Source organism: Camarhynchus parvulus, chromosome 2 (assembly GCF_901933205.1).
Source record: "Camarhynchus parvulus chromosome 2, STF_HiC, whole genome shotgun sequence".
In the NCBI taxonomy this organism is placed as follows: domain Eukaryota; kingdom Metazoa; phylum Chordata; class Aves; order Passeriformes; family Thraupidae; genus Camarhynchus; species Camarhynchus parvulus.
The window spans coordinates 44184844-44200208 of record NC_044572.1 but is presented as its reverse complement, the minus strand read 5'-3'; the positions used below and the strand labels follow the sequence as shown (position 1 = coordinate 44200208).

At 43.0% G+C, this 15365-nt stretch overlaps 1 protein-coding gene across 1 annotated transcript; it reads left to right on the top strand.

Moving 5' to 3' along the window:
• The first annotated feature begins 333 nt into the window (after positions 1 to 333).
• On the top strand, positions 334 to 3654 carry LOC115900951 (C-C chemokine receptor type 8-like). Its single transcript, XM_030943172.1, has 2 exons — positions 334 to 406; positions 2590 to 3654. The coding sequence occupies exon 2, from the start codon at positions 2599 to 2601 to the stop codon at positions 3652 to 3654; it is 1056 nt and encodes a 351-aa protein (XP_030799032.1). The 5' UTR covers positions 334 to 406; positions 2590 to 2598.
• Positions 3655 to 15365: the final 11711 nt, after the last annotated feature.

The following is a 15365-nucleotide window of genomic DNA, read 5'->3' as shown; positions in this document are numbered from 1 at the left end:
ATTTATTAGGGTGTCTCCTGTGATGGAGACATGTGAACTTTTAAATTTTTCACTTAAATCAGGTGAGGTTGTGAAGAAGGGGGGCTTAGCAAACATGTTCAAAGGAGTGCTACCCATTACCGTGTTAAAGAAGAGAGGTATTTGATCTTTTTTTCACAGAAGGTGCCTGATACCCCCCTCACTCTTTTCCTGTTTACCACAGATACAAAATCTTCTATTTGCCCCAAGCCTATCCTGTGTCTGGCAGCTGCCCATTCGACAGCCACATATCACAGAATCTCAGCTCTCTGAACAAACGAAGTGAAAGCCAAGTAAACCTCCTGGAAAGCCCTGAGCCCAGGCAGCAGGGCACGAGGAGAAGGGGGCCAGGGTCATCTGAGAGAGGAGAGTCCTCCTGCTATCAGAGGTAAAGTCCATCCATATTCGCTGTGCTATTACTGGGCTGACTGCGGCAACCAGGGGACCTGCAGCAGCCACCTCTCCCTTGATGCCTTCCATGAATTGCTTTTTCAGTTGGACTGTTCTGCTGAGTGATGTGGAGAGGGAGGAAAATGGAAAATGTTGTGGCCTGGTTGGGAGCTGTTGAAGGCATTAATGGTGTAAGGGTGGTCTGAAGTAGAGCATCTCCGGTCTCTGTTCAGCCCAGGGAAAACACTTGAATTTTGCTGGAAGTGGATGCTTTTTAACTACAAATCTTGATTTATGTATCTCTACATATCCATCTACATGTTTGTAGATCTATATAGCTATAACACAGTATTCATTATTTTTTGACTATTTTTTAGTTTTGGTAGTTGGATCTATGCACTGCTTTTAAGAAGTCCTTAACAGACAATTAAGAAGCGGAAGCCAGTGCTGCATCACTCAGTCACAGTGTATCAGTTTCACACATCAAAAGCATTAGCAGGAAATATTTTCTACCTTTATCTGTTGCTGCATAAATATTTGAATATTTATGCCTTATACAAAGTTAAAATTAATAATGCAGATGTCTTAGCTACAGCTAAGAGCTCAATATAGTAGAGAATTACACTGTCAATGTGTAATTGCAGTTGCAGCATGGCTTTTCTCTCTATTATTTATTTCTGAACAAGGAATTCTGTGGGGTTGAATGCTGTACTTGTAACAGTTTTCCCTGCATTGCACTTAACAATTGAAACAGTTCTGGTGCCCCAAGGAAAGCTGAGGCAGGTCAGTGAGGCATAAGCAGCATCCATACCTGGAGCAGAGGATAGACACTGGCACTCCTCTGGGCTGTACATACAGATTGTTCTGTTCCCTCCACAGGTGGCACAGCCAGGCAAGAAGAGGTGAATTGTGATTTCTTCCTGTCAGTACAAAAAGTTTTCACTGTTCTCTCTCTTTTTGTATCTCCAGGCAGGAACCTTTAATTCAGGAGAGCATATAGTCCAATTCTATAGAATTAATCACCTCCATTTATGTTATTGCTCCATCTTAACAGCAATGATTTTTACAAATTATTCTTCCTTCCATCAAATTCTGTGTCTTTGAAGCTCTTTCAAGATGTGGTCAGCCTGTAAGCAGGTGCAACAGAGGTGCAGCACAGCCTAAGCTTCCAAATGTCTTAGCAGCGAAAAACCAAACTCTTTTGAAAGAACCATCACTTCTTAAAATGTGAACACTCAAGTCTGGAAACCCAATCTGCTTTTATAGGGGTCATGAACTGACATCTGAAACAATTAAAAGGTTGGCTGAAGCACTGACTCACTCTTGGAAAGCACGTCAGATTATTTTACTATTTTGAGGCTGCCTTCACTACAATTCTTCAGAAATGAGAGAGAGGAGCCACTCCTGCTAATGTTTTGGTTTTCTCTATACTAGAAAACTGAAATTGGACAGAACAGGCAGGAGAACTAAGCTGCTGTGTTGTGGCAAAAGGCTCAGCCAAGCTGATCACCAGCTGCCCTGGAGGCTGGTGGCAGCTCAGAGCTTGGCACTGCAAGTGTTGCTGTGCAGTCTTGTGAACTTCTTGTTGCTGCAGAGCTTTTTGCATGCAATCCTGCACCCACCCATGGAAAAGTAGCTTGCATGTCTCTGCACTCTGTGCCAGTACCTAGCCCTGATAAGCTCTGCTAAAAAAAGGGTTATGCTGCTTGGTGACAGCTTCATCAGGCAAATCACTTTTATCAGGGTCTTTATGCTACAGGCAAAAAGCTTCCCCACCCCAGGGAGCACAAGAAAATTGAGATCCTTAGGTCAGATAGAGGATTTGTATTTTTTTTATCACTATGACTATTCAGAGATCTGAATTTTTCCCTGTCATTTTCCCTGTCCCTGTAATCGTGAGGGGCTGATCCACTGGCACTAAAGCAGTTTTAGGAAAAACAGAGAGCATCCCAGAGCTCACACTTACACATGTGTAGGAGCAATCAGCAGGCTGCAGAGCAGCCCTTTGGGTGGCACAGCTGTTCTCATCCAGCCAGTGAGACCAAAACTGCATTTTGTAGTCCCCCTCTGCCTGAAGGCTGACCCACAGGCTCAACACAGCCCACACAGAAGCAGAAGCCACCGTGGGAGTGCTGTGCCAGGACAGCCAGACATTTCTAATCTTTTCTCTTTCCTGCACAGGTATCTGAAATGAATCCCACCAGCCAATTTGTTGGCACAACAGAATATGACTATGGGTACGATGAAAACACTGCTCCGTGTAACGAAGGAAACAACTTTCGCAGGTTTAAATCCCTCTTTCTGCCAATTCTTTACTGCCTTGTGTTTGTCTTTTGCCTCCTGGGGAACTCCTTGGTCCTCTGGGTTCTCCTGACCAGGAAAAGGCTGACAACAATGACTGACATCTGCCTGCTGAACCTTGCAGCCTCTGATCTCCTCTTCGTTTTGCCCCTCCCTTTCCAAGCCCACTACGCTTCAGACCAGTGGGTTTTTGGCAATGCCATGTGTAAGATAATGGCTGGCATTTACTACACAGGTTTTTATAGCAGTATTTTCTTTATAACCCTCATGAGCGTAGACAGGTACATAGCAATTGTCCATGCTGTCTATGCCATGAAGATAAGGACAGCCACTTGTGGCATAATTATCAGCTTGATCCTGTGGCTGGTGGCTGGCTTGGCTTCTGTACCCAACATCATGTTCAGCCAGGAGCTGGAGGTCGAGCAGGCATTGCAGTGTGTCCCCATGTACCCCCCAGGGGACAATACCTGGAAGGTTGCTTCTCAGTTTGCAGCCAATATCCTGGGCCTCTTGATTCCCTTTAGCATCCTCGTTTGCTGCTACACTCAGATACTAAAAAACCTGCAAAAATGCAAAAACCGAAACAAGGTCAAGGCGATCAAGATGATCTTCATCATCGTCATCGTCTTCTTCCTTTTCTGGACTCCTTTCAACATCGCGCTGTTCCTGGACTCTCTGCAGAGCCTGCACGTGATCAATGACTGCAAGGCGAGCTCCCAGATAGCTCTGGCCCTGCAGCTGACAGAAACCATCTCCTTCATCCACTGCTGCCTGAACCCCATCATCTACGCCTTCGCTGGCGTCACCTTCAAGGCCCATCTCAAAGGACTCCTTCAGTCCTGTGGCCGTGTCCTCTCCAGCCCTGCTGGAGGTGCCGGGGCTGGACACTCATTTTCGGCACCCACCCAGCTCTCTGGCTGGTCTGACAGCGCAGGGGTCCTGTGAGCACACCTGAGCCACCTTCTGCTGGGGCGAGGGGCTGGCCAAAGGTCTGCTGTGGTCCTGGAGGTCATGCCATGTGTGCAGCATCCCCTGGGAGGTGCAGTATGCTGTGCCTCCTGTTGGGATACGCTGTGACCGGCCACACAAGAACTTGTGACATCAATTTCCCAAGAGAACCAGTGCATTTATGAAATGGTGACCATACATTGCCACAGAATAATTTTTAATTAAGTTTTAGAGATCCTTTAATACACTTCAGCAAGCAGGCTGCTTCCTCTATTATATATTTTCTCCTCTGACAAAAGCGCCGCTTCTGCCTCACCCCCAAGTATGCTGCGCCTTGTGGACGCTGAATCCCTGGGACAAGTGAGTGACACCCCTCTGGAAAGTGGGAAGTGGACAGGCATGGGATTGCCTCATATGGCAAAGAGGGAATCACCTCAGACACTGTCACAGTTTCCCCATTCCCTCAGATCCCAGAGGAAAAACCCCCTCAGCTCAGCACCCTGCTTGTTGTGGGATGGGCCCAGGGGCACAGCCCTGGAATCCTTGGAACTGCTGTCACCCAGAGCAGCCTTTGGTAGTGATGCCTCCAAAACTAACAAAGCAATGGCTCCAGGTGTCTCCTATACTGGTCACTCGTGGAGGCTCCTACACTTGACAACATTGTCCTCAGAGCAGGTGGGGGCTCTGCATCCCCTCTGGAGCTGTAGGAACTCCAATTCTGTGCCTCCAACACTTGTTGCTAAATGTAACCATCTAAAAAAATGATCTGTAGCTAAGCAGGCTCCTTCTCTTTTCCCAAATGTCTTCATTTTCTGCCATTTAAAAAATGCTTTATTTGAATAAACATTAGCTACACCTTTTTTGTCTTGGTTCTTGATAGTCTGCCTGACTCACAAGCCTTGGTTAGGACAAGGAAACTGAATTTGCATATTTTTGAGTGGGTATCACATAAATGCATCTGATGGGATTGAGAGGCACCCTGAAGCTCTTCAGCAAAACAAGTCTTATCTCCACTTTTCTGCTAAGGAAGCTTTTTTCTCCAAATCCCAGTAAAAATTCACAGGGAAAACATATCATTTATATTGAGGTAGTATTACTGCAAACACATTTTTAAAAGTTAATCAAGAGAACACCTGAAATCAGGGAAAACCCAGCCTGGATATTGTAAAAGATTTTATTTTTTAAGGTAATAAAAATTTTAAATATTTTCCTAATTTTACCTTTCCTTCTGAAAATAAAATTTCATATTTTTATCCTTTCTAAAAATTAAAAAAGGAAAAAATTCACCTTGGTGCCAAAATATTCTTGCTAATAACTATATAGTATAGAAAATACTTCTATTTTATTATAGATAGCATGAGTAACATTTCTAGGCTTGCCCTGACGCTCAATTATTATATTCTTTTACTTCTCAGAAAACTGCTGTTTAGAAATGAAGCTCTCTGTGCATTTCTGTGGGGTTTTTTGGACTGCATAGGGGCTTTAATGATTGAAAAGAAATGTGGGTCAGCATCTCAGGTCAGGTTATCTTCTCTCTGTGGCCAGATTTTGGAGTTTGGATGAAAGTATTTATGTTTAAAATATTCAGTGACACCATCATTTTCCCTGTAGGAAGGGACAGGCAACAGAGCTTATATTGCTTTAACTGATATTTTGAGAAGAAGGGATAATGGAAATGTTGTCTGACCAGCCCTCACCCACAGGCACTTTCCCAATGAGCAGTAAGATTCTCTCCAGGTTACTAGACAAGGGTCAAACTCTGGTTTCTTTCTGTTTTTTTTTTTTTTTTTTTGTGCAGCTTCTACTAAAATAATGCTCTGTGTGTGTAAGTGCAGTAGCAGAATTTAGCCCAAATTATATGTGAAACCTTAACCAAAGAGTAAAAAATGTGCTTTGCTGGGCTCACTGAAGAGTTCTCCCCCTCTATCTTCCACTGCTGTATTTAAAAGACTGGTGTTTAAGAATTCAGGAGTGTAGATCCAAGCCTCACATCCTCTGCCCAGGCACAGCCAATCACTCACAGAGGCAGAATGCAGATTCTGAGAACACTTTTTCCTTCAGCAGGCTCCTCCTCTGTATAATGTGGCTGTGAAAAGGAATAGTACATGAAGGTATTTTGGCCCTTTTGTTGTAAAAACTATCAGAACACAAACACACCCAGCATCACCTCAAAGCACCTGTACACAGCAGAGCACCCAGAAGCATTGTGCCTCTTCTCTAAACATGAAATTTTATTTACAATGGTTTGGACAACAAGACTTTATTCTATTCTTCTTATATGTGATGGAAAGAATCTATGGAGACACTAAACAATGTTCAAAAATTTTTGCACTTGTATGCACTAAAGAGTTCTGGAAAAGAGCACTACATTCTCAGGATAATAAAAAATAATGAGCTGGTAGTGCTATTTCTTCAATTATACAATTTTTTTAGGCAGAAACTTGCCAGAAACAATCTACTTTTCTCTGCAGGTGTAAGAATTTTGAAATAAAGTGGGTAGCAGTTTCACTGTTTCCTCAGTTTCAAGGTTCTGACACACAGCAAAATTGGTAAAAGAAATTTTGCAATCAACTCATAACCAGATCAGTTAGTTTTCATTTGCTCAGATGTTGTCAGCTGCAAATACCACTCCAAAAGCACCAAGTAACAGTCAGGTTTAACATCACCTGGATTTCCTGGGGCTTGGTGTGATACTGTGAATATATCTGCCGAAATAGATAGCTCAGTCTTGTTCTACTAAATTAGTGGAAATGTGATCACTGTTCAGAAGAGGATGGAATAAGGAAATTATTGCTGTTTGTAGAACAGATCTTCTAATGAGATATTGCACATCCAAAGCAATTATTGTTTCTCCAGAGACCAAGCTCTGTTGAAACCATTGATGTCAGATTGCCAGTTAAACTACTGAATACCACTTTTCACATTTAGTGACACTTCCCTACCTGGTTCTGAACTGTGTTCTGTGTGTGTTCTGAAGGGCTTGAACTTTCTACCTATTGATTTTCATCTAACATGTGTCACTGACTTTTCTGTCTCATGTTTCTGTCTGTCCTTTTGTAGCATGATGCCTGTGGCACTGTAACCTTACCCAGGTCTGACCTTACTCTACTCCAAGGCCTTTTGGCCAAATGTGCACATCCTCAAAAACATCTCCCAGACCTTTACAGTAAGGGAAGCATACTAATACTGTGCAAAGCACTGCAAAGGAGCTCTGACAGTTAGAAAAGCAAAATAATACATATATATACTGCATATTGTGGTGCTATTTGTGATTCCTTCTGGCTTTTCTCCAGCCTATGATTGACAAGTTCAGAGCTTTCACAGTGTCCCTCAGTTCTCTTGACTCACCATTGGATAGCCCAAACTTAAGAAGGTGTGAGACTGAATTTCAGATGTCCTCCATTTTGCCCACCCCCCATATTAGGGTTCTGAGAAATCTGCCACATGTTTGAGAACCACCATTGAATTCAGTGTGGCAGGATACAGCACTCATTGGGAAATTCCATAATATTTCTGGGGCTTGACATCAGAGTTAAAAAGATCCCGATAAGAGGTATGTATAACCTCCTTCTCTTATTTAGTTTCCAGTTATAAAGGATAATTGGAATAGCTAAAATCAATGACATTTCTCATTCATGGGCACACACTGTAACTATTTGTAGTCCTTACACCAGAAGCTTGGCTACAGAAATACACCTCACACCACCTTCTGCCTCATACCTTGTGTGGATTCTGCTCTTCTTAATTAGAAATATGTCATAACCAAAATACATTATCCAGTGCAAACCCCAAATGCCTTAATAAATTAACCCAGAAGTGAGATACAAAACTTTCTGTGGTTTGCAATTTCTGCTGAAATGACCTCAGAATGCCACTGAGTTCCGAAGTGTGCCTAACAATAATTTTCTTTAAGAACCCCAAAATCTCAGAGGTCTGCTCACCACTCCAGTGGCCCTTAGATGACTCCTGTGCCCAGCTGCTGGCTCTCTCTCTTTCTCTGTCAGCAGTTCCTTTCCTTCTCTTGGCCTGAAGAAGAGAATCAGGTGTCCTCCCTCATCCATCCCAGTGCACTGCAGTGTCAGCTGGCCAGTCCAGTCTCTCCCCCTAGTGACTCAACCTGTTCTCTTCCTTCACACTGATTCTCAAGGTAGCTGACAAACTGTTTTCACTTGTCACAATGTTCTGACACAGATCCTCCAGGTTGTGGCTCATGTCCAGAACCTTTGGCCCTAATTTTTTTAAGCTTCTATCTCAGGCAGAGAAAATGTTAGGTTATACCTCAAGAGAGACTCCCTGATTTCAGATTAAAAAAACAAAGGATGCAGTGGCTTAGACTTCCCTGAAAGTCTTTTCAGTGAAATGTGTGGAGGGAGGGAAGTTGGACGTGCCAGTGGTGAGCACTTGAAAGCATTTAACGTTTAATGCATTTTAACATATGAACAACTAGGAGATAAGAAATGGTCCCTGGACAGTGTGAAAAACAGTAATAGACAGTGAACTTCTTGAATATCCAATACTATTGAAAATAGTGTCACTTGATGAAGTTTTGTAAAATGGAGCACCAGCGTACAAGGTTAACTCCCCAAACAAACAGGCCAGTGATAGGTTTTGAGATTTCAGGTGAAACCAAGTACACTTTAGGCAATGAAAATGTTTTTTTTCCCTCGGATTGATGTAGGTGTTTATGTAGGTGTCTATCTCAGCATACTTCAGTACAACTGAGGCAGAAGTATCAGTTTTTCTTTAAATTATCTTACACAGGTTTTCGTTGAAGTTATTTTCGTCACTTATTTGTGGTTTGCTTTCATCTTAACGCTTACACAATCTTTCCAAGAAGAATGACAAACTAGTTTGCATGTGCTAAATGTAAAACAACTCCTGCAATGTGATCTGAGAGCTTTACAAATACAGATGGACTTGTCTTCCTGTCACTCTTGCTGGGACTGTTTTGCACAGTGGCACAAACAGCCTATCTAGAACCATTCAACTGACTGCAGGTGTGAAATATCTCCCTTGTGACAAAGCTGTAAGCTACCTCTTCCATTGCTTCCCATTATGAGACAGCAATTAGTACTGTCATGAAATAAAAATATATATATAAAGAGGATACAATCTACCACAATACAGAAAATATCACAGTCATCCTCTTTTGCTGAGGATGGAGAAGAATTTGAAGTCTCTAGTACCACAGACTCTGTGCATGGTTAGTTTGCTGTGGACTGTGAAAAAAGATTTGATGATTTATCTGAAGTCCTGTGTATTCTTCTGTTTTCTCTATAGAAGTTACAAAGGAAGTGATGTCTCCAGCCATAAATAAAATATGCCAGAAGATGACTGACATCAGATTCATTATGTGTGTAAGTTGGTGTAGTGTGCGTACCAAGCTGGCTTCACGCTGCTGGACTGTCCATGGGAGTTTTCTCAGGAACACAGCAGGGTCTCCCACGTAGGTGCACAGGAGTATGAGGCTAGTCTCTGAGAAGACTGCAGACTATTTGGCGCCATTTGTGTCTTTCAGGTTCCATTTCACTGATCAGTCCTGCAGATACCTGAGAAGCAAAATCAGGGAAGGCTTGCATTTCAGAGATGCCAAGTCCTGTGCCACAAAATAATACTGGAATCTGCAGGCCTATCACAGGACAGGCACAAGTTTCATCAAGGGAGTGAGACACTTAGAGATGATTTTATCCTACTCACCCCAGAGTGACTAATTCTAGCACACAAATTAAGCACCTTCCCTTTCCACTCACACTAAGATCTTCATAGATAGCCTCTGCTGTTGTGATCCTCATGTTCCAAGAATCAATGTGAACATCAAGAACCAGCAGCTGCAACAGATAAGAACCCTGCTCCAGCACAGTACTTTGGAGAAAAGCAGTTTACAAACCAGGTTCCACAAATTAGTGGGTGCTGGCAAAATGGACATAATTGTACTGCTTCATCTCATAAATGTGCTAAGGCAAATACAGTAATATCTGTGAAGGACTCAGAGGTTAGCCTGACAGAACCAGAGACACGATCATGAGAGAAAAGCAGAATTCTGCAGCTCAAGAGAGGCCTGGATAATATGCATTAAATAGGGCCTGCTCCTGCACTGTAGTGAAGAGCAATAAAGAGAACCCCAAATAACCAGTCCCTCAGCTGGGAGGGTGCCTTCTGTAAACTGAGCCAAGCATTGCAGTGGGGGACTGAGCGCCTCAATGTTTGTGAGGAGAGGTCAACCTGAAGGGCAGATTGCAGTGATACATCCTTGTATCATTCTTCTGTGAGTAATGCAGACTATCTTAAGAATATATAAAACTCTGAGTTTACTTACATCTCTGTTGCCAGGTCTTACTCCTCCAAGGCTCTGTGAAGTGCCCCAAAGCTGTAAGGAAGTACTGTGACACCTGAGCAGCTAATGGCAACTTGCATAAGCCACCAATAGAAACTGTTTTCCTTTTATGTTCCTACCCACCCCCACCACCAAAACACAGTTTTAGAACACCTGCATGGGTATGAAGATCTAGGGAAAGAGGAGGACAGGCTTTGTCACACATATTTTATGAAAAATCCTTTTCCTAGGATCTTTTCTCCTGAGAAGCTGAGAGGCCTCAGAAACGAAATGTAAACAATTATTATCTGCCGCTGTGGAATGCAACAGTTGCATCTTTGATTGTTTTTAATTAATGGCTAATCACATGGCTAATCATGTGGTTGTTTTAATTAATGGGTAATCACAGTCTAGCTGTCTCGGACTCTCTGGTCAGTCACAGGATTTTATTATCATTCCATTCCTTTCCTTGCTAGCCTTCTGATGAAATCCTTTCTTCTATTCTTTTAGTATAGCTTTAATATATAATTTTCTTTTAATATAATATATATAATAAAATAATAAATCAGCCTTCTGAAACATGGAGTCAAGATTCTTGTCTCTTTCCTTGTCCTGGGACCCCTGCGAACACCACCATGAGGCTTTGCAGCCTTACTTCTGTGCCATGATAGGCAGCACATGCAGTTTTCATGGGCATGAGCAGAGTACAGTTTTCATAGTGCCATAACAAACATGTTCCAGCCTCTGGGTGCATCACCACTTGGGCTGGTCTTTAGACCTACCTTTGATCTATTCCTCTTCAGCAATGGGAGTAGACAGCATTATCAGGCTTACACCAGCATTATCAGCATTATCACCTTGGCCCCAAGGAACAGCAGAACAAAAATATTTGACTCAATGTTTTTCCAAAATAAATGGTTTCTCATCACCAAAAACCCTGAAGTATTCATTCAAGTTACCTGAAAGTTTTATCAATGCACAGGCTGGCTGTCTACCCTGAACTTGTCGCCTAAGGCTGTTTGTATCATTAAAGAGAGCTCCCTACCTCAGGTGACTCATGCCAGTCTAAGGTGGAGTAGCTTAAAACAGCTTGCCACGCTCTGCAAATACCTACCTCTGTCCCTTGACTAGAGAAGGAGCCCTCGGATTAGCTAGCCAACAACCAACTAAGGGTGGGAGAGATGATTCCTGCAGCCTACACCTTCCAGTTTGAAGGAGTTGGGAAAGAATTCCCTACTAACAGACCTTGCAAAGGCCTGCTCTGTGCTCCTCCTTGTGCTCAACCAAATTTGCCACATGCCCATCCCTGTAAACTCGAAGACAGTCAGCAAAATGTCCGATGCAAGCTGCTGTGGGTGAGGGTGCTCGAGAGGAGTCTGCAGCACAGGTCTCATCAAGATATTTATTGGATTCCTCTTTTAGCACAAAAGATCTGCTTCATTCAATTTAATAATAAAAAATGGCTGAAACACATTGGAAAACTCCCTCAGTATGCACCTTCCCTCATGCTGTCCAGCTTGGCCTGAAATTCCTGAACAGGCTTTGACACAAGGACTGAAGTCAGCATTTTTCCTTCCATGGAAAGCCTAGAAAATTAGATGAACTGAAGGCCATCTCTTATCTTTGCTACAGTCCAACTGGCATATAGCTGAAGACCAGTAATTTCTATTTAGGTAATCTGGTTGGTAATATTACCAATATTTTTGCCATTAGTGACCTGTCTCCAGCATCGCTTTCCCTCCACAGGAAAAGATACTTCTTCAAGAAAAAAAGGAAAATTATTTCAGTGCCTTTAAGTATATCCCCACAGCCTGACTTCAGTATGCCCATAACATTGTATTATAGTCACAAAAAGCTAGTTTTCTCTTACATTCGGTAACTGATGGAATAATATAAGCATCATGGTTTGATTCCTCTGCTTTAGTTCTCTCAGTGGTGCTGTTGTGACAACTTGTAGAAAGCTCCAGATAAAGTAAGACAGTTTTGTTGCAGATGTCCTTCATTCTTTTTTGATTCTTCCCTTTGGTCAAGCAGTACTTCCCTATTTCTAGAATTTCAATGGATTAGCATACCGAAGTTTCTGTACTCTTTTCTTACTGTTCATTCTAATTTTTAATGGAGAGGGAGAACCTAATTTTAAATGGCAATCTTCTCCTGGCAATGTCTCTGACTCTGGGAGACTTTTCTCCCACTGCTTCCTCTGCTTCTATCTCTTAGGAAGTTATATGAATTAGTTAATGTTTATAAAGCCTATTAAACCCATACAGGAAAGATACTATGACTAAAATCATAGAAATTAAGTCTGAGAGATCCTCTAGTCCTTTTGCAATCACTTCTCACAGGCCATGCTTTCTAGACTAATAAACACAATTTCTTTCCTCTAGATTTCTTCAGAGTCTCAACATGGCTGAAAAAGACATTTTCAGGGGGTTCTGTCTTTTGTAACAGGCTCTATCCTCTATAAGAGGATAGTAATTTGGCTACAGGTCAATATGTAGTCACAGGTGCTTAAAATTAAGTGCCTGATATGAAATGTTGCCTTTCCTTTGAATTTGTCTTCTTTTTTTCTCCTGTATTTTAATCTTGCTCAAACTTTTTGAACTTTCAGATTATTTGCATTACCATTTTGGAAAGAGACCATTCCTGATTTTCAAGGGTTGGAGCAACGGGGGCTCAGGCAGCCTGAAAACACTTGTCCACTTGTCTTCAGTCTAAGCACCTAGATTGGGGGCACAAAGAATTAAAATTCTTTCCAAACAATATGTGCAAAACCATGCTTTTGTCTTCAAGTTAAAATACCCTGGTTGGTCAGGAGTGATTCATTCACCACCACAAGCATCCACCAAACCCATTATGCCAAACTCAAAACTGCTGTTTACCACCCAGGTTATGGAAATAGGACAGAGGTCTTCCAAGAAAGATTTCTCCTGTGATCTTTCCTAAAACTAATTGGAGTTTGGTAACTCCAGAAAGACTCTGAGCAAGGCAGAAGGAAGCCCCAGTTTCTCAAGACAGGGGGAGAAGAAGTCAAGGACTACCTCTACTATTCTCAGGAGATTACACCCACGCGAAGACCCTGGACAGTGGATTCCAAAGGAGTTTCTCCCTTAAAAGCCAAGCCCCTTCTCCAGGTGACACCCTTCCTTTTCATCAGGCAGTGAAAATGAAGTTCTTTAGGCAGGATTTTGGATCCTGAAAGCCAGTTCATTTCTTTACCAGGCATAGCAGCTCATAAAAGATGAAACATGCAAACAAGACTTCTGAGTTAGCAGCCTGTACATTGTGTAGGAAGACATGTCCTGAGCTGTAAAAAAGAATTTCAAATTCAGACAGCAACACAGAGGGAGATGGAATAGAATGGAAATGTGTCTTGGGTCTCCCTGTTATCCACTGTGTCACTGTAGGGAAGGCACTTTCTACTCAGGCTTGAAAGTTTTCAATGGTTTTCTGTCTGTACTTACAGCAAAATCTACACAGTCCCTTCCCTTATGTGATTCCAGCCATCACATCCCTCTTCCTGAGTGCTTCGGCACTCTTTCTGAAACAGCTTTATGAGTCTCTTTTATACTCCCTTTAACACATGTGATCCGGTTATAGATCCCTGGGTTTATTGAAATAAATTTTTTAGGAAATGAACAAATCCAGCTATAACTGTAGCACAAGCCAGTCTTACTGATTTTCAGGAATACTGTAGGTAAACACTCTGCAGTCTTAGAGAGAATGGTCAAGAGCTGCTGCCAAAAGAGTGCAATTTGAAATAAGTAGCCTTGCTATAAAATTGAAAAAGACTCCATAAGGAGCAGAGAAGTGGTCATATTATTCATAAATCCTGTTTTATAATGATATATGGGACCCAGTGAGATGCATCCCATAGTCCTGAGGGAATTGGTTGACAGTAGTTGCCAAGCCCCTCTCCATGATACTTGAAAAGTCATGGCAGTCAGGTGGAGTCCCAGGTAACTGGAAAAAGGGAGATATTGTACCTATCTTTAAAAAGAGTAGGAAGGATGGCCCTGGGAACTACTGACCTGTCAGTCTCACCTCTGTGCCTGGGAAGAACATGGAACAGATCCTCCTGGGAGCTGTGCTAGGGCACGTGAAGGGCAGAGAGGTGATTCATGACAGCCAGCACTTCTTCACCAGGGACAAATCCTGCCTGACCTACACAGTGGCCTCCTGTGATGGAGTGACTGCAAGAGTGGGCAAGGGAAGAGCTATGGATGTTATTTATCTGGTCTTCTGAACAGCCCCCACAATATCTTTCTCTCTAAGTTGGAGAGAGGTGGATTTAATGCGTGAATTGTTAGACAGATTAGCAAGTGGTTGGACCACCCTGTCTGGAGGGAAGTTGTCAATGGCTCAGAGTCCCAATGGACATCAGTGACAAGTGGTGTCCCTCTGAGGTCTGTACTGGGACCAAGCACTATTTCATATCTTTATTATCAAAGGGATTGAGTGGACCCTCAGCAAATTTGCAGATGACACCAAGCTGAGTGGGGCTGCTAACACACCTGAAAGATGATATGCCATCTGGGGGGGCTGACCAAGCTTGAGAATTGGGTCCATGGGAACCCTGTGAGGTTTAACAAGTCCAAGTGCAAGGTTCTGCACCTGGGTTAGGGCAATCCCCAGTATCAGCACAGGCTGGGGCGTGAACTAATAGGGAAGAGCCCTGGGGAGAAGCCCCGGTGAGCTCATCGATAAGAGGCTGGACATGACAAGTGATGTGCACCTGCTGCCCAGAAAGCCAAACACATCCTGAGCTGCATCCAGAGCAGCGTGGCCAGCAGGGCAAGCAAAGGGATTCTGTCCTTCTGCTCTGCTCCGGTGAGACCTCACCGGGAGTGCTGAACCCAGGTCTGGGATCCCCAGCATGGGAAGGGTATCAAACTGTTGGAGCAAGTCCAGAGGAGACCACCAAGACAACTAGAAGGGTGGAGGACTTTTCCTGTGAGAAAAGTCTGAGGAAATTTGGTTTGTTCGGCCTGAAAAAGAGAAGACTTCAAGGTGATTTAATTGTGGACTTCCAGTGTCTGAAGGGAGCCTCCAAGAAAGGAGAGGAACCTTTTACAAGGGCATGGGGTGACAGGATGAAGTGTAACGGGTTCAAACTGGAAGAGAGTAAATTAAGATTAGAAGTTTCTAGAGCAGGTAGAAATACTTATTGACCTGAGAATGGGATTTTATTGAACCAGCCAGTCTTAACCCTGTACAGGTGGAGTAGTCCCAGCTGGAGCAGAATAAGCTGGCACCCATAAAGTCTTCATCCACCGGTTTTGACCTCATCCTGGAAACCAAGCTTTTACAGGGGAGAAGAAACTTGCCCCCCTTTTGCAATATGTCACAGGAAGTGCTGTTTCCTATTTTCAGATAAATGTTCGTTCACAAAGAAGAA

Bases quoted from the DNA above. Each gene is read 5' to 3' on its own strand.
- LOC115900951 (XM_030943172.1), top strand. From the start codon at position 2,599: ATGAATCCCACCAGCCAATTTGTTGGCACAACAGAATATGACTATGGG.